This window comes from Coregonus lavaretus (assembly GCF_964263955.1).
Source record: "Coregonus lavaretus genome assembly, chromosome: 8".
In the NCBI taxonomy this organism is placed as follows: Eukaryota; Metazoa; Chordata; class Actinopteri; order Salmoniformes; family Salmonidae; genus Coregonus; species Coregonus lavaretus.
Window position 1 is genome coordinate 14,869,033 of NC_139995.1, and position 22,213 is coordinate 14,891,245.

The window sequence follows — 22,213 nt, forward strand, 5'->3', positions numbered from 1 at the left end:
CAGCGACGGTGGGTTTGTGCCCATAGGCGACGTTGTTGCCGGTGATGTCTGGTGAGGACCTGCCTTACAACAGGCCTACAAGCCCTCAGTCCAGCCGCTATCAGCCTATTGCGGACAGTCTAAGCACTGATGGAGGCATTGTGCGTTCCTGGTGTAACTCGGGCAGTTGTTGTTGCCATCCTGTACCTGTCCCGCAGGTGTGATGTTCGGATGTACCGATCCTGTGCAGGTGTTGTTACACGTGGCAGAGTCAGTAGAAAGGCCTCTTTAGTGTCCTATGTTTCGACCGTTCCACAGGTGCATGTTCATTAAATGTTTATGGTTCATTGAACAAGCATGGGAAACAGTGTTTAAACCCTTTACAATGAAGATCTGTGAAGTTATTTGGATTTTTACAAATGATCTTTGAAAGACAGGGTCCTGAAAAAGGGACGTTTCTTTTTTTGCTGAGTTTACAAGGGAAAACAAATAAATAATACAAAAAAAAAGTAAAAAAGAAGAGTGATTAGAAAACAATCTGTCACAATAAAGACGTATTCTATAAGTCTGTGATGATCAGCAAGCTTACCTCCCATTGGATAACTAGTTCTCCTCGCCTTCCTCCTCCTCCACTCACATTACCTGGTGCTACTTCAGGAACTGGACGGACAAAAACAACAACAGTGTCCAATATCAGGGTGTGTTTTCCTTGGAGAAAAGGCATGAATTTGAATCCCTACTACTCCGAAACCATACAGAAGCCTTGATATCACTATCATAGTGCCCCTAATTCCAATACGGTTTCCTACATTCACAGAGCAAAGGCTTGGTTTTTATATGTAATTAAATTAGGGTTGATAGTGGCACGAGCGCCAGTGCATGCTACTGCTGTTACTACAGTGTATCACACTGCAGGAGTACTCCTCCCTTGTGATTCAGTGAGCCAGGCAGAACCACTCTGATAACCCACTCAAAATAGACACTTTCAAGTCATTGCCTTATGGCATGCGTGGGTATTTCACACAGCGCCTGTTGATGCTGCTGACATGAATTAATAATGGCAGGATTTCCTGAGTGCTGATGTACACAGCATCTAAATGCTTAAAAGGTTTGATGCCTCCTGCTCGGATAGTTCTAATCTGACGAGCAAAAGTTTAAAGTGTCAATTTCCACATGAATAGATAGGCCATGTGGTCTAAACACATGAATAAATTATCTCTCACTTTCTTTTCCTATTAGGTAAATCATTAACATCTGTCTCTGTGTAAGTCAAATTAGAACAGAGCTGATTCTGTCTTCATTAGACATAATGGCAGGATTTCCTGAGTGCTGATGTACACAGCATCTAAATGCTTAAAAGGTATGATGCCTCCTAATCTGATGAGCAAAAGTTTCAAGTGTCAATATCCACATGGATAGATAGGCCATGTGGTCTAAATACATGAATAAATTATCTCTCACTTTCTTTTCCTATTAGGCAAATCATTAACATCTGTCTCTGTGTCAGTCAAATTGGAACAGAGCTGATTCTGTCTTCATTAGACGTATTTAGCGATGAGAAAGGCACAATAACCAATGGATTGGCTTGAAAAGTGAATGTGGGTTCTATATGGTGAAATTCATCAGGGGCTGTACGGAACACTCAATGCAAAATGAAACTAATCACCGTTAAATTACATTTCCACTGCGGGGTTGATAGATTCACCACAAGAAGAAAGAGGAATGAGAATGTACCTGCTCCTTTTGTTCGAATCTGCTTGGATTGCATGCTGGGCTCTCCAACACCCACATTGTTGATAGCCACCACCCTGAATTCATAATCCACCCAGGGATTCAAATCTATCACCGTTGCATGAAACATCTGTCCAGGCACAGAATCAGGAACTAGGATTAAAGAATTTAGAATTTAAATACATATTAATTCTCATCCAACAACAAAACACATTCATGTTATCAAAGACTGCCTGTGATACAATTCATGTTAATATAACTTATCCATGAAGGCCCCAAAGATAACGAATGATTAAAAATAAATACTCCTCTTCACATCATTCATCCCCAAATCTAACTGTTCCCACAGTATTCTGATAGTATAGACATTTTAAAGTGGAAATTACAAATTAACTTCAGAAGCCTTTTTAAACCTCAAATACACTACAAGTTTTACATTTCCTGCATTGCAAGAACATTCTCCTGCAACAGATCAAATTAAGATCCTACATCTGTAAACAGTGTCCGTGAAGGATGGGCTGGCATTGTAGCTACCTGTCCTGACGGCCTGCCAGCCAATGGAGAAGGGGGTCCTGGCCTGGATGCTGTATGTGATAACAGGGCTGTGGTTGTCAGGCCCAGACTCCCAGGAGAGCTGGACAGTGGAGTCAGTGATTTCCCCCACAATAAGGCCCTCTGGGGCACCGGGGGCACCTGAAATAACCAGCAGCACAGGGACAGAACAGGGAGACAAGGACAACCACTGTCAAAGAATTCTATTGTGTCAGCCAAAACAGGATGGTACGGTTAGAGCAGTTTCATGCAAGGCAGACAAGTCTGCCCACAAAAGAGAGAGACATTTAATATTTCACACAGCAGAGCTAAAGATCCTTCAGTTGATGAGGGGAAACAAAAAAGGATTCCAAAATGAAGGAGAAGAGGAAGATTTATGCATTGATTTTCAGATGCTCCTGTAGTCATTATTTAACACTGAATGAATGTCACCCAGAATAGTTGACTGAAGTAAAGCGAATTAATAGAAAGGGTGATCATGTCTGAGGTTGTCTAATTCCTCTTTAGATGGGTGCTACCCTAGATATGGTATATCTTTATGGGTGCTACAGCGTGCCTGTAATACAAAGTATCATCACAGGGAGGAAGTGCGTGCGTACCTCTGACAATCAGGTCGGCTGCTGCTGAGACACTGTCCACCACGGTGTGTACCATGCACACATACTTCCCAGAATGCTTTAGCTGAATATTCCTGACCATCAGATCACCAGCTGATCCCTGATGACAATAGAACAGAAATAAAAAAACAATACTAGTGTCTCAAAATACAGTCATTCAATATATATTTTTCCAGCTGTGTACCAACTTTTGTACCACTTATACATTATGATAGATGTTTTATCCCCTGTATGCTATTGCAGTAGCAGAAAGACCTAGGTCAGGCTACGTACAACAGTGAGAGAAAAGAGCAGGTAGGAACACTGGAGTGACAATGATATCAACACTCCTTGTGTTAAAAAAAAAAAAACTTCCTGAAGTTTAAGAGCTCTGCCAAATGATGCTCACAGTGAAAATGTCAGTGTTATACAGGCCATTTTAGTGCAGGGTATTTGTGTGCTCAGCAGACCAGAGGATAAATCCTGTAGTAAGACAGATTTGTGTGCCTTTGTTCACTGGAGTGTCAGGTGATTTACTCATAAGATCAGCAACAGACTGGGGGTTTTCATCTTAATGTCCACAGGTTTTACCTGGCCAGGTCTCCATGTTAAATGCAATTTTCTTGTCTGACCCCAAGTGCCTTCAGAAAGTATTCATAACCCTTGACTTATTCCACATTTTGTTGTTACAGGCTGAATTCAAAATGGATAAAATATTTTTTTTGAAATCACCCATCTACACACAATACCCCATAATGACAAAGTGAAAACATGTTTTTAGAAATCTTTGCAAATCTACTGAAATACAGAAATATTTTATTTACATTAAGTATTCACACCGCTAAGTCAATACATGTTAGAATCACCTTTGACAGCGATTACAGCTAGGAAGGAGTCTTTCTGGTAAGTCTCTAAGAGCTTTGCACACCTGGATTGTACAATATTTGCACTTTTTTTTATTCTTCAAGCTCTGTCAAATTGGTTATTTATCATTACGAGACATCAATAGATTTTCAAGCCGATTTAATTCAAAACTGTAACTAGGCCACTCAGGAACAATTCAATGTTATCTTGGTAAGCAACTCCAGTGTATATTTGGCCTTGTGTTTTGGGCTGAAGGGTGAATTTGTCTCCGAGTGTCTGTTGGAAAGCAGACTGAACCAGGTTTTCCTCTAGGACTTTTCCTATGCTTACCTCTATTCCGTTTCTTTTTATCCCCCCAAAAACTCCCTAATTCTTGCCGATGACAAGCATACCCATAACCATGATACAGCCACCACCACCATGCTTTATGTGTTGTGTTAGATTTGCCCCAAACATAACGCTTTGCTTTCAGGACATAAAGTTAATTTCTTTGCCAAATTCTTTGCAGTTTTACTTTAGTGCATTACTGCAAACAGGATACATGTTTTGGAATATTTGTATTCTGTATAGGCTTCCTCCTTTTAATACTGTAATTTAGGTTAGTATTGTGGATGTCACGCCTGCACCCGCTCCCCCTCCCTGGCGCTCGAGGACGCCAGGCTGCCCATCATTACGCACATTTGTCACCATCGTTACGCGCATCTGCGCTCATTGGACTCACCTGGACTCCTTCACTTTGTTGATTGCCCCTTCTATATCTGTCTGTTCCCCAGTTTGATCCCTGTGTCTGCATTAATGTCGTTACGTTTCTCCTGTCCAGACGCTGTCTGTGTTTTGTTCCATGTCTTTTATTTATTAAATCATCACCCTGTACTTGCTTCCCGTCTCCCAGCGTCTGTCGAGCCGAGATCGTTACAGTGGAGTAACTACAATTTTGTTGATCCATCCTCAGTTTTCTCCTATCACAGCCATTGAACTCTGTAACTGTTTTAAAGTCACCATTGGCCTCATGGTGAAATCCCTGAGCGGTTTCCTTCCTCTCCGGCAACTGAGTTAGGAAAGACGCCTGTATCTTTGTAGTGACTGGGTGTATTGCTACACCATCCAAAGTATAATTAATAAGTTCACCATGCTCAAAGGCATATTCAATGTCTGCTTTTCTACCAATAGGTGCCCTTCTTTGCGAGGCATTGGAAAAAACTCCCTGCTCTTTGTGGTTAAATCTGTGTTTGAAATTCACTGCTCGACTAAGGGACCATACAGATAATTGTATGTGTGGGGTACAGAGATGAGGTAGTCATTCAAAAATCATGTTAAACATTATTATTGAGTCCATGCAACTTATGTGACTTGTTAAGCTAATTTTTACTCCTGAATTTATTTAGGCTTGCCATAACAAAGGGGTTGTATACTTATTGTCTCAAGACATTTCAGCTTTTCCTTTTTTATTAATTTGTAAAAATTTCAAAAAACATAATTCCACTTTGACATTATGGGGTATTGTGTGTAGGCCAGTGACACAACATCTCAATTTAATGAATTTTAAATGTAGGTTGTAAAAAGTCAAGGGTGTGAATACTTTCTGAATGCACTGTAGGTGTTGGTGTACTGTTACTGTACAATTTAGGATGCTTGTGTGCGGAGGTTGTAAATATTCTAACATGTTCATATAAGGTGTAGCTTTACAGTACAAGCTATGAAGCTTGTGAGCAGAGACTACTGTGTGCTGTCTCCTGTACAGTACAGATAGTAGGTACATACCACTCCTATCATCTCAAAGTGGTCCTGTCGGTTGAAATCGATGAGCTTTCCGTTGAAGAACCACCTAAAGGTGGGATCCAGGGAGGAGTCTCGAGACACTTCACATGGCAACACGATGCTCTCTCCCACAGTGGCATCCACACTCAGCGGTGGAACTATTATCTTGGTTGGCTCTATTTGAGAACACAGAAAAACAAACACACAGAATCATGTGTAACTGGACCCATGCTACATGTCTTGAATATTCATATAAACTTGCTGCTAGACAAAATATACTTTAGACAAGATGGTTCAATGCAGAGGCAACCTCCCCTGCTATTAATGTAACAAATTGATCTTAATTTGCTCCACTTCTCTTCCTCTCAACCCTATTACATGTGTTTTTTTATTGATATAGTCTTGAGACTGAACAATTCAACTAAATGCAATCATTGTGTCAAATTAAGAAAAAAATGAATAATCCATGTATAACCATCAGTTATTAAAACAGCCAAATCGAAAACTGCAGCAGCAGCTCTTTTTAAATTAACATGCAATGTCTGACTTGGATGGAACAGAACATCTCTCTCCTCACTACTATAGATATAGGGATTTTCTACCCTCCGCTGTGTGAACAATAACTCACAGCTGACAAAACCAAGGATGAGTTATGTTTCTGTCAAACCAGCAGGAACATAAAACAACTATACATTTCATTATCAATTTCATGCTTGGCTTAGTATTTTTTTTCTCTAAACAGGTTTAAACCATCTGCTTAAAAGGTAGTGAAATCTGTGTCCGGAAAAGTACCTTTCACCACCAGAGTGCCAGTACTGCTTGATGTCCCAAAGGGGTTCCTGGCCACACAGGTGTACCTCCCTCCGTCTGATTCGCTGATGTTGCTGATACGGAGAGTTCCATCCTCCATGATGGTCCGTCTGACAAGAATTAAAGAACAGACAACTGTTGTTATCAGGATCAATAATTATTTGATAGCCCTCACTGGGTTATATAGGGATTATAAATACTATATTAGTGATTGATAAATGATGAAAACATACAATTACATCAATACCTTCATATCACATCCATTCCTATATCCATGTTGTAGTTTGAATGACAACTATTTCATGAATAAAAACGTAATTATCTGGAAGATTGAATTCTCTACAAGCACATTTGCAGAGAGCAATTATCTTAGTTGAAGCAGAACAGATTTGTTGTAGAGTTGCCATGCTATTGACAGCACAAAATATTAAATGCATATTTTAATAGGATCCACAGCGGGACACTAAGACAAAAATGAGAACAGAGAAGAGAGCAGAGTAAAGGAGAGAGATGATTCACTAACAAGAATCTTTACCTGCAGCCTTATCATTATTATTTTTTTTTGAACATGTGAGTGATTCCTCAAATAACCAGGACAAAAAAAGACCATGGTTTTAGAAATGTTCACAAACTGCAATCCATAGAATGGTCCTTTGGAGGGATGTTGACATACACCTTCCTAATATTGAGTTGCAACCCCTTTTTCCGTCAGAACAGCCTCAATTTGTCGGCGGGATGGATTCTACAAAGTGTCGAAGGTGTTCCACAGGGATGCTGGCCCGTGTTGACGTTAATGCTTCCCACAGTTGTGCCAAGTTGGCTGGATGTCCTTTGGGTGGTGGACCATTCTTGATTCACATGGGAAACTGTTGAGCGTGAATAACCCAGCAGCGTTGCAGTTCTTGACACACTCAAACCAGTGCACCTGGCACCTACTACCATACCCCGTTCAAAGGCACTTAAATATTTTGTCTTGCCCATTCACACTCTGAATGGCACACATACAAAATCCATGTCTCAATTGTCTCAAGGCTTACAAATCCTTCTTTAACCTGTCTCCTCCCCTTAATCTACACTGATAGATGTTCCTAATGTTTTGTACACTATATTTGACATTTGAATCTAATTTGGCATATTTACGACATAATGTTTCATCTGTAGGTACGAGTAAGCAAGAATTGGTGGCATATGAAGCTTTACCGCTTGCTCCATACCATTTATTTTAAACATTAATTTATGAATATTGAAAATATATGCAGCACCAGTCAAAAGTTTGGACACACCTACTCATTCAAGGGTTTTTCTTTATTTGTACTATTTTTTACATTGTAGAATAATAGTGAAGACATCAAAACTATGAAATAACACATATGGAATCATGTAGTAAGCAAAAAGTGATAAACAAATCAGTGTATATATATTTGAGAATCTTCAAATAGCCACCCTTTGCCTTGATGACAGCTTTGCACACTCTTGGCATTCTCTCAACCAGCTTCATGAGGAATGCTTTTCCAACAGTCTTCAAGGAGTTCCCACATATGTTGAGCACTTGTTGGCTGCTTTTCCTTCACTCTGCGGTCCAACTCATCCCAAACCATCTCAATTGGGTTGAGGTCGGGTGATTGTGGAGGCCAGGTCATCTGATGCAGCACTCCATCACTCTCCTCAGTCAAATAGCCCTTACACAGCCTGGATGTGTGTTTTGGGTCATTGTCCTGTTGAAAAACAAATTAGAATCCCACTAAGCGCAAACCAAATGGGATGGCATATCTCTGCAGAATGCTGTGGTAGCCAGTCTGGTTAAGTGTGCCTTGAATTCTAAATAAATCACAGACAGTGTCACCAGCAAAGCACCCCCACACCATCACACCTCCTCCTCCATGCTTCACGGTGGGAAGCACACATGCAGAGATCATCCGTTCACCTACTCTGCGTCTCACAAAGACACGGCGGTTGGAACCAAAAATCTCAAATTTGGACTCATCAGACCAAAGGACAGATTTCCACCGGTCCATTGCTCGTGTTTCTTGGCCCAAGCAAGTCTCTTCTTCTTATTGGTGTCTTTTAGTACTGGTTTCTTTGCAGCAATTCAACCATGAAGGCCTGATTCACACAGTCTCCTCTGAACAGTTGATGTTGAGATGTGTCTGTTACTTGAACTCTGTGAAACATTTATTTGGGCTGCAATTTCTGAGGTGCAGTTAACTCTAATTAACTTATCCTCTGCAGCAGAACTCTGGGTCTTCCTTTCCTGTGGCGGTCCTCATGAGAGCCAGTTTCATCATAGCGCTTGATGGTTTTTGCGACTGCACTTGAAGAAACTTTCAAAGTTCTTGAAATGTTCTGGATTGACTGACCTTCATGTCTTAAAGTAATGATGGACTGTCATTTCTCTTTGCTATTTGAGCTGTTCTTGCCATAATATGGACTTGGTATTTTACCAAATAGGGCTATCTTCTGTATACCACTCCTACCTTGTCACAACACAACTGATTGGCCCGAACGCATTAAGAAGGAAAGAAATTCCACAAATTAACTTTTAACAAGGCCCACCTGTTAATTGAAATGCATTCCAGGTGACTACCTCATGAAGCCGGTTGAGAGAATGCCAAGCGTGTGCAAAGCTGTCATCAAGGGAAAGGGTGGCTATTTGAAGAATCTCATATATAAAATATATTTTGATTTGTTTAACACTTTTCTGTTTACTACATGATTCCATATGTGTTATCGCATAGTTTTGATGTCTTCACTATTTTTCTACAATGTAGAAAATAGTAAAAAGAAAAGAAAAACCCTGGAATTAGTAGGTGTGTCCAAACTTTTGACTGGTAGTGTACATGAATACAGAAAAAACACAATTTTAAATCTGGCAATTTTTTCTATATATTGTTGAACATAATATACTCTACAGACATATCAAAATTCCAGAGTGCGATCTCTGGTATTTTTAAAGTTCTGGCCAATTTTATGCAGAGAATATGGCATAGTAGGCAATGTAACCAATCACAACCCTCCTTTTACTTGTATAATTGCACATTCTGCATATCACCAGCAGAGGGCCACCACTTTGAATCAATTTTCACATTCACTCTGTTGGTAAAATAAAAAGATAGACATTTAAATATTACTTGTATTACAGAGCATGCAGTAAAGCTTCATATGACACCAATTTTTGCTTTGTAGCACCTACAGATGAAACATTGTCTTAAAGGAGGCCTGGGTAAGACCAAAATGTCATAAATATGCCAACTTTGATGAATAATTATAATTATTATATGCTTTTAGATACAAATGTCAAAAATATGTCAAAAATCCTTCCTCCAAAGGACCATTCTATGTATTCAATTTCGTGAAAATCCTGCAATTATTTTGTCCTGGTTTCATAAGGAATGACTCATGTGTGAGATCCTATTGAAACACTAAAAGTCATTTCCAAAAGGTAATGAAAGCAGATATGACTAGAGAGCCGTCTCTCTTGTAGCTGGTTGTATGGACTCAGTGAAAAACCAAGGGAACTCGAGCAACAATGGTTAAAAGGCACATGACGGAAATACAAATCAGGGACGATTTAGAGCTGGGTTCTACATGGAACCAAAAATAGTTATCCTATGGAGACAGCCGAAGAACCCTTTTGGAACCCTTTTTTCTAAGAGTGTACTTTTGGATTATTACCGTACCCTTAGAACTACTACTACTACTACTTTGAATGTTGTAACTATCAATTGTAACCATCCATTGTAGTCAATATAAGCAGACTTACAGTATTTCATTGCAAACTTCACATTTCTCTAGTATAGGCTACTTATCGTGACAGCAAAATGTGACTAGTTTCAGGAAACTAGGCGTATGTCGCACGTCACTACTTCACAGGAGCGTAATTTGAACGTAAACATTTATATATTTTATCAAAATGCTTGTTGGGCAGAAATGCCTTCTGGAACGTGAACTTTCATGTGCCTTAATAACAAACTTGTATTCCATCCATAAATACGAATACAATTGTAAAACACAGGAACCTTCCCGCTAGCCATGATTGGCTGAGATAATGGATGGGCTGGACATGCTGGGAGATGAGTTTGGATTGGTCTGCCATGTAGCATGCTTCTGTCTATAACGTGAGCTGTTCAGTATGTGTTGACAGTCCTTTCTACCACGCCGTTTTTAAAAAATATAACGTTAGCCATCGAGAACTACAAAAGTTATCCTACTTTTCTCAACAACTTTGATGCCAAGAATTTAGCGGGTACTATCGACAGATCAGTTGGAAAAAGTGATGGGCTACTTTCTGCACACGCCACGGTCAGTGTGAACCTGAGTGACTTGACACAATGCTGGCCAAACAAGATGTAGCTACAAACAAAACAGAGTTAAATGGTTCCAGTCTGCCATGAAGCGTTCATCCATGTATACGGGTAAGAGTCTAGCTACATTTTCAGATATAAGTTTCACATTTTGTCAGAAAGTCGTTTTTATTGCAAGTTAAAGCCTACTGTTAGTTAGCTAGCAAACGTTAGCTTGCTGGCTCGCTAGCTAACGTTACGTGTATGATCTGTGTAGTAATATTATTCGAATCAGAAATACATTTGCATTGCTAGTTATAGCCTAATGTTAGCTAGCTAACATTGAACCTAGTTTGTTAGCTTTAGCTACCTGCAGATTCATACTACAGCTATGACAATGTTTGTATTGGCAGTAGTATGAGTTGAGATTATGCCGGTTCATTGTTTAGATAGCTAGCTACCTAGCTAGCTACATGTCTAAACAAAAGACTCCACTTCGGCTGGATTATTACATGACCCATCAAATTAGCCAGGTGTGTCTGGGGGTGATTACGGCCATCTACTGTATTTCATGAACATGTGTACATGTCTAGACAATAGTGACCCATCCACTTAGCTAGATGTGGCTGGGGGGTGGTTATAGCATTTCCTTCACATGACCCATCAATTTAGACAAGTGTGTCAGGTAAGCGTCATCTAATAATGAAATATTTTTGTCTGGACACTTTCTGTTTTTGATATTGCTACTATGCAAGTAACCACTTCACTGTACCATTTACACCTTCTGTATCCTGTGCATGTGACGAATAAACTTACATTTTATTTGATATAGCGTGTGTTTACCACATGGCCTCACATGTGAATCATTAAAGAGATGGGTGGGGCTAAGGCTTAAGAGGGTGTGAACGATGCTGAATGGGTGTAGACAAAGAAGAGCTCTCCAGTAGGTGTACCAAAATATTCAAGGACCCATTTTCTCAAAAGTGGGGATACAAGTTGATCAACTTTCAAAGTAGAATTACTTTCCAATTGTTCCTCAGCTGTAGTGTATAATATACAATTTTCTAGCTCTGAGTCTCTACTTTTATCCAATGTAAAAAACACAATTTCAAATTTCACCGAATCGAGGTTGTCGGTCACATATTGACTTAATCTATTTGTGACATTTACATTTGACATTTTAGTAATTTAGCAGACGCTCTTATCCAGAGCGACTTACAGTTAGTGAGTGCATACATTTTCCATACTCCCCAAATATGTAAAGTGGAAGTTTCACAAACAAACTAGATTAAAAAGTGGTTTACTTTATACAGTTGAAGTCGGAAGTTTACATACACCTTAGCCAAATACATTTAAACTCAGTTTTTCACAATTCCTGAAATGTAATCCTAGTAAAAATTCCACTTTATTTTAAGAATGTGAAATGTCAGAATAATAGTAGAGAGAATGATTTATTTCAGCTTTTATTTCTTTCATCACATTCCCAGTGGGTCAGAAGTTTACATACACTCAATTAGTATTTGGTAGCATTGCCTTTAAATTGTTTAACTTGGGTCAAATGATTCAGGTAGCCTTCCACAAGCTTCCCACAATAAGTTGGGTGCATTTTGGCCCATTCCTCCTGACAGAGCTGGTGTAACTGAGTCAGGTTTGTAGGCCTCCTTTCTCGCACACGCTTTTTCTGTTCTGCCCACAACCTTTCTATAGGGTTGAGGTCAGGGCTTTGTGATGGCCACTCCAATACCTTGACTTTGTTGTCCTTAAGCCATTTTGCCACAACTTTGGAAGTATGCTTGGGGTCATTGTCCATTAGGAAGACCCATTTGCAACCAAGCTTTAACTTCCTGACTGATGTCTTGAGATGTTGCTTCAATATATCCACATAGTTTCCCTTCCTCATGATGCCATCTATTTTGTGAAGTGCACCAGTCCCTCCTGCAGCAAAGCACCCACACATCATGATGCTGCCACCCCCGTGCTTCACGGTTGGGATGGTGTTCTTCGGGCTGCAAGCTACCCCCTTTTTCCTCCAAACATAACGATGGTCATTATGGCCAAACAGTTCTATTTTTGTTTCATCAGACCAGAGGACATTTCTCAAAAAAAGTACGATCTTTGTCCCCATGTGCAGTTGCAAACCGTAGTCTGGCTTTCTTATGGCGGTTTTGGAGCAGTGGCTTCTTCCTTGCTGAGCTGCCTTTCAGGTTATGTCGATATAGGACTTATTTTACTGTGGATATAGATGCTTTTGTACCTGTTTCCTCCAGCATCTTCACAAGGTCCTCCTGTTGTTCTGGGATTGATTTGCATTTTTCGTACCAAAGTACGTTCATCTCTAGGAGACAGAACGCGTATCCTTCCTGAGCGGTATGATGGCTGCATGGTCCCATGGTGTTTATACTTGCGTACTATTGTTTGTACAGATGAACGTGGTACCTTCAGTCGTTTGGAAATTGCTCCCAAGGATGAACCAGACTTGTGGAGGCCTACAATTTTTTTCTGAGGTATTGGCTGATTTCTTTTGATTTTCCCATGATGTCAAGCAAAGAGGCACTGAGTTTGAAGGTTGGCCTTGAAATACATCCACAGGTACACCTCCAATTGACTCAAATTATGTCAATTAGCCTATCAGAAGCTTCTAAAGCCATGACATCATTTTCTGGAATTTTCCAAGCTGTTTAAAGGCACAGTCAACTTAGTGTATGTAAACTTCTGACCCACTGGAATTGTGATACAGTGAATTATAAGTGAAATAATCTGTCTGTAAACAATTGTTGGAAAAAGTACTTGTGTCATGCACAATGTAGATGTCCTAACCGATTTGCCAAAACTATAGTTTGTTAACATGAAATTTGTGGAGTGCTTGAAAAACGAGTTTTAATGACTCCAACCTAAGTGTATGTAAACTTCCGACTTCAACTGTACATCACAAAAGCAACCTCATAACACAGCAGTGGTTTCTATTCATTGTTTGCCATATTCCACAAACACCAGAGGCCACGGGGTGTCTAATGCTTCTACGTTATTTTCTAATCTAACAAAATGTAAACACATGCATAAATGATGCTGAGAACTCCTAGCTATCATGACCTTCTGTTTCAGCAAATCAAACACAAAGGCTGTGAGCTGCAAGCTCAGAAATCAAACAATTTCACTGCAGCTCTTAAAAATAAATATGTATTCACTCCAGCTGAGCTGAGACCCAGAGAGCATGTCTGACACAGGGTGCTTTGCGCTGATTTATTGACAAAAATATCAAACATTGAGTGATGGAGGCGCGCTGAGAACATGACCTGAGGGGCAATGAGCTGCAAAACAAATACAAACGTAAAGAACTATCTGCTTTAAGAAAGAAACGCCGTTCCACGCCGTACATTTTCTATTCTCGTCCAGATGCACAGCCTGTGTAATCACTTCTTTCTCCTTTTCCCCATGACCGCTCCGTGGAATATGATACAGTAACTAATCAATCGCTCTGCTCACATGTTGAGGCAGGTCCACTGAGTTACGGAAATACTATGGAAATGTGGCAGCACATATTGATTCGGGCCACAGCCCTAAAGCAGGACACTAAAGAGAATAACATAGCAGTATCACCAAGGCTCCTGTTCACAATCTGTCTGACTCAACCACACCACCCAAATTAAAGATGCAGAATTGGAGGGAGTATATTCCAGGGTGTGAGAGGAGTACACTAAACAGAATACTGCTGGTGATAATAAGCTCTCACCTTTTCCCCCTCTCCTTCTCTCAACCACTAACTCACACCCACTCACCCTCACTCACACACACGCGCACACACAAACGAACACACAAACGAACACACACACACACACATACAGAAGCTACTGTATAGCGGCTGACTGAGATTAGAGAGTAAATCATAACATGGGTAGGCGGTAGTATACTGGACATACACTGAGTATACCAAACATTAAGAACACCTTCCTAATATTGAGTTGCACGCAGAACAGCCTCAATTCGTCGGGACATGGACTCTACAAGTTGTCGAAAGCGTTCCACAGGGATGCTGGCCCATGTTGATTCCAATGCTTCCCACAGTTGTGTAAAGTTAGCTGGATGTCCTTTGGGTGGTGGACTATTCTTGATACACACAGGAAACTGTTGAGCGTGAAAAATCCAGCAGCGTTGCAGTTCTTGACACAAACTGGTGCGCCTGGCACCTACTACCATATCCCGTTCAAAGGCACTTAAAATATTTTGTCTTGCCCATTCACCCTCTGAATGGCACACATACACAATCCATGTCTCAATTGTCTCAAGGCTTAAAAATCCTTCTTCAATCTGTCTCCTCCCCTTCATCTACACTGATTGAAGTGGATTGAACAAGTGACATCAATTAAGGGATCATAGCTTTCACCTGAATTCACCTGGTCAGTCTATGTCATGGAAAGAGCAGGTGTTCTTGATGTTTTGTATACTCAGTGTATTATTCTCCAGCCCTCTCCAACCCTGTTCCTGGAGAGCTACCCTCCTGCAGGTCCTCACTTCAAACCCAGTTGCAACTAACCTGGCTCAGCTTATCAACCAGCTAATTCCTACAATCAGGTGCGCTAGATTAGGGTTGGAGCGAAAACCTACAGGACGGTAGCTCTCCAGGAACAGGGCTGTAGAGGCCTGCTCCAGCCATTGGTCCACAGCGTACTCTTGGCGGAGCCTTTCTCCCAGACGACTGCAGGGCCACATACAGTACAGTAATTGACATTAGGTTAGCGTATCTTCAGCTGCAGGGCCATGCAGCAGTGACACTGTCCACACAACCCTTCTGGGGCTATGACCAGTACCTCAAATTAACTTGTGAGCTGTGAACCTGTGTAGCTGTGAGGCTTGCATGAGCGGTTACAAGGAAGCATCTATAGCCACTGCTGAATACAACATTGAAAGACCAAGGTCATAATCAACATAAAGCCCCTACCATAACTGTCATGGTGTTGTACAGAACAACCCTGAATGCAGAGACATACAGAGAGTGATAAAGGCAAGGTCTTTGACATCTCTATTGAACTTCAAGCAAAAGAGAGGGTGTTAGCAAAAAGCCCCCTCACCACAGCAACGTCAGTCCCCTTAAGTAGAGACATAGCGTTGAGTCCTAGAGACTAGCTCGGCCCCAGGAGAAGGGCCCTTTTACACGTGCCATCAATGGCATGAGCAGTGATGCGTACGGTTACTACGACTGTTACTGTACCTCTTGCTGTCCTTCAGAAACTCTCCCCCTCTCCGCCAGGAGATAGAGGCCCTAGGGGACGCATGGGGACGGCACTCCATGATCACCTCCCCCCCTCTCTGGATCAGCATGGACTTCTTCACAGGACTGTTGGAGAAGTCGGGTGAAGAGGCTGCATGGGGAACAGAACAAACCCTGTTGCTACCCTTCTGTTCTCTTTGACGAGGCACATCAGCTAGCTATCGCATGTACTGTATGCATTAGCCAAACAGTCAAAATCATCCTATTTAATTATATAAATTGTATTTCATGAAAAACCACTGGTTGGCTTTCTTTATCAAGTAAATATGTAAATGTAGCTAAAACCATGGCTCAGCTAATATTCACTGGTTCTGTTCATTTTCTTCTGGAGTTGGTTCTGCCTACTGACAGTGATACTACACAAATGTCTTGACCTTGCGGTGTCTCTGACTTCAACTTTCTAAACAAGACAGAACAAATACTCCAGACTAGAGTCCTCCAGACATGCTTACCTACAACCTTGAGTTCAGCGCTGGCATAGATGGCTCCATGTTCATTCTCTGCCAGACACTGGTACATCCCAGAGTCCAACAGGTTGATCCTGGATACGGCCAATCGTCCACCTTCTACCAGTATCCTGTCCTGGTGACAAGAGCGATACATCCTCAATATCACACCTTAGTATGTGATGTGTGATAAAACTCAACATATAAATTGATACTTTTATAAATGTATAACCTAGGAAGATCAGTATCTGAACAATACAAATGTTCACACAAACTGTCAACAATAATTTTTATATTTTGGTCATGTAGATTTAGCAGAAACAAATGTCAATCAGGATTTTTCTGCAGTGTAATTTGGATATCATCTATCTTATGATAGTGTGACCTTTGCAGCAAACCTTGTGATGGGTAGACTTTTGAAATGAAAACCGGCTTAATGTTTGATCTCATGTCTTTGATCTGAGATGAAAAAGGGGTCTTAAGATGGGTAGAATAGTTCTTAATGGAATATGACAATGACACATAAAAATGCTAAGTACAATGTTAGCAAGTCATTCTCACCTCCAGCACCAAGGGCTCCCCATTCTTCAGCCATCTGTACACAGGCTTAGGCTTACCGCTCGCCCTGCACTCCCACTGGAGATTAGCCTCGATGGCCATCTGAGCATCTTTCAACGTCTGGACCCAGTGCAGATGTTCAACACCTGGAGAATAAAGAACACGATTTAGTGACAAAATGTCAGCCTTTATATTGACAGTTCCAATGCAAAACGGGTCTTTATTGGCCTAAGTCGTCCTAAAATAAATAATGCCACAAACAATAGCACTATGGCAGAGCTGGAAGCTGCCCTAAGCTTGGGATGCCATTTGTATTTTTCTCTAAGGACCAACTGGCTATTGGCAGTATTCAAGTTGGCAAGACAACAGCTTAGCTACTTCAGAATGACTAAACAGAAAGGTTAATTGGTACAAATTAATTCCAGATTATCTTGTCATTATAATGTGAGCAAAAGGTTTTTCAGGCCTGACTTATGACCATAATGTATCCATAATTTATGGCCCCTAAATGTTAATTAGACTTTTTTAGCTAAACGTTGACAAAAGACAGATAAGCCCATTACCATTCAAGGAATTGTTAGTTATTATTAGTTCTATTTAGGAATTTAATGTTGAAAACCCAATTATAGTTTTTGAATTGTTTCATTATTACACAAATAAGCATCTACAAGCATGGGAAATAAAATGAGGAAATCCTGTATGCTTATGTACAGCTAAAATCATTATCACCTGCAGTTGAAGTCGGAAGTTTACATACACCTTAGCCAAATACATTTAAACTCAGTTTTTCACAATTCCTGACATTTAATCCTAGTAAAAATTCCCTGTCTTAGGTCAGTTAGGATCACCGCTTTATTTTAAGAATGTAAAATGTCAGAATAATAGTAGAGAGAATGATTTATTTCAGCTTTTATTTCTTTCATCACATTCCCAGTGGGTCAGCAGTTTACATACACTCAATTAGTATTTGGTAGCATTGCCTTTAAATTGTTTAACTTGGGTCAAACGTTTCAGGTAGCCTTCCACAAGCTTCCCACAATAAGTTGGGTGAATTTTGGCCCATTCCTCCTGACAGAGCTGGTGTAACTGAGTCAGGTTTGTAGGCCTCCTTGCTCGCACACGCTTTTTCAGTTCTGCCCACAACTTTTCTATAGGATTGAGGTTTTGTGATGGCCACTCCAATACCTTGACTTTGTTGTCCTTAAGCCATTTTGCCACAACTTTGGAAGTATGCTTGGGGTCATTGTCCATTTGAAAGACCCATTTGCGACCAAGCTTTAACTTCCTGACTGATGTCTTGAGATGTTTCTTCAATATATCCACATAATTTTCCTTCCTCATGATGCCATCTATTTTGTGAAGTGCACCAGTCCCTCCTGCAGCAAAGCACCCCCACAGCATGATGCTGCCACTCCCATGCTTCACGGTTGGGATGGTGTTCTTCGGCTTGCAAGCGTTCCCCTTTTTCATCCAAACATAACAATGGTCATTATGGCCAAACAGTTCTATTTTTGTTTAATCAGACCAGAGGACATTTCTCAAAAAAGTACGATCTTTGTCCCCATGTGCAGTTGCAAACCGTAGTCTGGCTTTTTTATGGCGGTTTTGGAGCAGTGGCTTCTTCCTTGCTGAGCTGCCTTTCAGGTTATGCTGATATAGGACTCGTTCTATTGTGGATATAGATACTTTTGTACCTGCTTCCTCCAGCATCTTCACAAGGTCCTTTGCTGTTGTTATGGGATAGATTTGCACTTTTCGCACCAAAGTACGTTCATCTCTAGGAGACAGAACGCGTCTCCTTCCTGAGCGGTATGATGGCTGCATGGTCCCATGGTGTTTATACTTGCGTACTATTGTTTGTACAGATGAACGTGGTACCTTCAGGCGTTTGGAAATTGCTCCAAAGGATGAACCAGACTTGTGGAGGTCTACAACATTTCTTCTGAGGTCTTGGCTGATTTCTTTTGATTTTCCCATGATGTCAAGCAAAGAGGCACTGAGTTTGAAGGTAGTCCTTAAAATACATCCACAGGTACACCTCCAATTGACTCAAATGATGTCAATTAGCCTATCAGAAGCTTCTAAAGCCATGACATCATTTTCTGGAATTTTCCAAGCTGTTTAAAGGCACAGTCAACTTAGTGTATGTAAACTTCTGACCCACTGGAATTGTGATACAGTGAATTATAAGTGACATAATCTGTCTGTAAACAATTGTTGGAAAAATTACTTGTGTCATGCACAAAGTAGATGTCCTAACCGACTTGCCAAAACTATAGTTTGTTAACAAGACATTTGTGGAGTGGTTGAAAAACGAGTTTTAATGACTCCAACCTAAGTGTATGTAAACTTCTGACTTCAACTGTATCACAAAAGCAACATACAACTGTTCATCTATATATGTTGTGAGTGATCATACTCTGGAATATGAGTTGTCCTTTGGCAACGTTCTTTCCTCTGGAGTTCTCTGCAACACACTCATATACACCAGCATCCTCCAGTCTGAAATATGGTATTTCCAGGACCCCGTTGGAATGATTGATTTTGATCTTGCCAGGGAGGGGATTCCCATCTGTTCTCCTCCATGTGATGGAAGGCACTGGGCTGGAGAGGTCAGGCAGGAAAGGTCACCAGAGCCACATGCTTCATACTGACACTTATTATTAATACATTAGTTGCCAGACATAGATATCTAATATTGTTGTGTGCCATGGGAGATGTCTGGCCAATGACTAATACAGTACATTCTCAGAATATGAAATTCCATATGCAATGACTATGTGACGCTGCTACAGTGTGCTTGCTAATGATCGCAGTTGATTAATGGTTACCCGAACTATCTGCACTGACGCTATCTTGCACTGACTCTATGCACACTCACAAGACTATACACTGAGTGTACAAAACATTAAGGACACCCCCCCCCCACCACCTTTTGCCCTCAAAACAGCCTCAATTTATTGGGGCATGGACTCTACAAGGTGTCGAAAGCATCCCACAAGGATGCTGGCAATTGTTGACTCCAATGCTTCCCACAGTTGTGTCAAGTTGTCTGGAGGATATCCTTTGGGTGGTGGACCATTCTTGATACACACGGGAAACTATTGAGCTTGAAAAACCCAGCAGCGTTGCAGTTCCTGACACACTCAAACCGATGCATCTGGCACCTACTACCAGACCCTGTTCAAAGGCACTTAAATATTTTGTCTTGCCCATTCTCCCTCTGAATGGCACATACACAATCCATGTCTCAATTGTCTCAAGGCTTAAAAATCCTTCTTTAACATGTCTCCTCCCCTTCATCTACAATGATTGAAGTGGATTTAACAAGTGACATCAATAAGGGATCATCGCTTTCACCTCGATTCACATGGTTAGTCTATGCCATGGAAAGAGCAGGTGTCATTGATGTTTTGTACACTCAGTATACACACTATATACACACTCACACACATTCACATACACTACATACGCACACACACATAACACACACACACATACACAGTCATCATTTGCTGCTGCTACTCTATTCTTTATTTTACTCTTATCTATTCTGATACCTAGTCACTTTATCCTGCCTTCATGTACATTTCTACCTCAAATACCTCGTACCTCTTCACAGTGATCTGGTACTTGTACTCCCTGTACATAGCTCCATTCTTGTGTATTTTATTCATCTTGTGTTACAATTGTTCTTTTTCTGACCATTTTTTAAAACTCTGCATCGTTGGGAAGGGCTCCTAAGCAAGCATTTCACGGTTAAGTCTACACCCGTTGTATTCGCCACATGTGACAAATTAAATTTGATTTGATTTGAGACCTACTTTCCTAAGGCAAAACATTCCAGTTTCACTGATGATCCTTTGGTGACATGAAGAGTTTCGGGGAACTGAACTTCGATCTTTGGCTCATACTCTCCCATTACAGCTGTGTGAGGTGAAAGAACATCACATTAATTCAAACACAAAATGAACGTTGCGTTCTATAATTCAAATTAAATGCCAGAACTGTGGCACAGAGCAGGTTGGTAAAGGCCAAGCCTGCGTGTTAATATGCTTTACAACATATGCTTTATAACATCTCTGCTCCAGCTCAAATCTTAAGTGGCACACGCTGTATATTCAGTAGTAATGGGGTTGGTGAGGTGAATCTCCCTGTGCAGAAACGTGTTTGTGTGCATGTGCATGTATGTGTTTCTGTGTGTGTCTATGTACTCTACAGTTCTGGATATGTAAATGCGTAAACATGTATTTTCATGCAGAGGGAGGGATTACTTTTCATGCCGCGTTCAAAACAACTGGGAACTGGGAACTCGTAAATCTCAGACTTCCGACTTCAGTGCGTTCAAAACAACTGAGAACTCTGAAAAAAACTAGCTCCGACTGGGAAAAATCGCTTTCAACGGTCAGCCAACACGGGCCTCTTTCTAGAGCTCCAACTTTCCGACCTGAAGATCACTGGCGTCATGATTTGACCTCGTATTTTTCTGAGTTCCCAGTTGTTTTGAATGCGGTATCAGACCTACAGCTCTGTAGTGTGAATACTGCACAACCCCGCTCCTGCTCCCGAGCAGCAGCTAAACAAACACTGTCACGCTCAAGATGACTGATTTATCTCCTTAGCTTTCACACCCCTCAACGGTACAGGCAAGTTCAGCATGCAGGATAAGCAGTAGCCAGTGGAGCTAGTGAAGGCAGTGGAGCATGCTCACCGTCCCTGCGCAGCACCACAGGGGTGGGTGAGCTGTACACGGTGGCGTTGGTCATCATGTTCCTCACCACACACGTGTAGTTCCCCACATCGGAGGCCTCCACCTTGGCAATGTACAGGTTGCCAGTCCTCTGGGAGATAAAGCGGCGGGTATCCTGCAGCAGGAAACTTGGGCGTCCGTTGAAAACCCACGAGTATTTGATCTCTGCAGAGGAAGAGCACAGACAGCAGCGACCACAGAGGATCGTGGGTATTGACAAAGGAAGAGATACTTGTGCCAATGACATTATAAAATCTGCCAGTGTGGTGAAACTAAGAATAGACAATAGATTAGGTTAGATTCTTGTACCTGTACTGTAGCTATAAAAAGGGTGGAGACATACAGTAGTTGCATCTTATAATATCTATTAACATTGCATTTAGACAGTGTGATAAGACTTTGCCATTTCCCATGCCAGATATGTGCAGGGGGCAGTTCACAAAGCAGTTACACTAAACAGATGGTAGCACATCCATGACAGTCATGACATTCTAGTCTGTGAGTACTGTTGCCATCGACATACTCAACAGCAGTATTTCAAACAGTTTATAATTTAATAATGCATCATTCAATAATGTTATGATTTTTAGCTCAACAGCTTAACATGGCTGAACCTTGCTCTT

At 41.0% G+C, this 22,213-nt stretch overlaps 1 protein-coding gene across 1 annotated transcript in view; it reads right to left on the reverse strand.

Moving 5' to 3' along the window:
* Positions 1–22,213, reverse strand: part of LOC311133603 (contactin-4-like) — a gene marked incomplete at both ends in the record, with an annotated part of 36,073 nt that overhangs the window by 8,418 nt on the left and 5,442 nt on the right. Inside the window, 12 exons of the mRNA XM_084167120.1 lie at positions 569–639; positions 1,714–1,863; positions 2,245–2,403; positions 2,862–2,979; positions 5,484–5,656; positions 6,273–6,400; positions 15,777–15,927; positions 16,289–16,418; positions 16,844–16,986; positions 19,260–19,444; positions 20,665–20,767; positions 21,552–21,755. Of these exons, the coding sequence (XP_084023246.1) occupies positions 569–639; positions 1,714–1,863; positions 2,245–2,403; positions 2,862–2,979; positions 5,484–5,656; positions 6,273–6,400; positions 15,777–15,927; positions 16,289–16,418; positions 16,844–16,986; positions 19,260–19,444; positions 20,665–20,767; positions 21,552–21,755 (1,715 nt within the window). The remainder of the gene's footprint in view (positions 1–568; positions 640–1,713; positions 1,864–2,244; positions 2,404–2,861; positions 2,980–5,483; positions 5,657–6,272; positions 6,401–15,776; positions 15,928–16,288; positions 16,419–16,843; positions 16,987–19,259; positions 19,445–20,664; positions 20,768–21,551; positions 21,756–22,213) is intronic.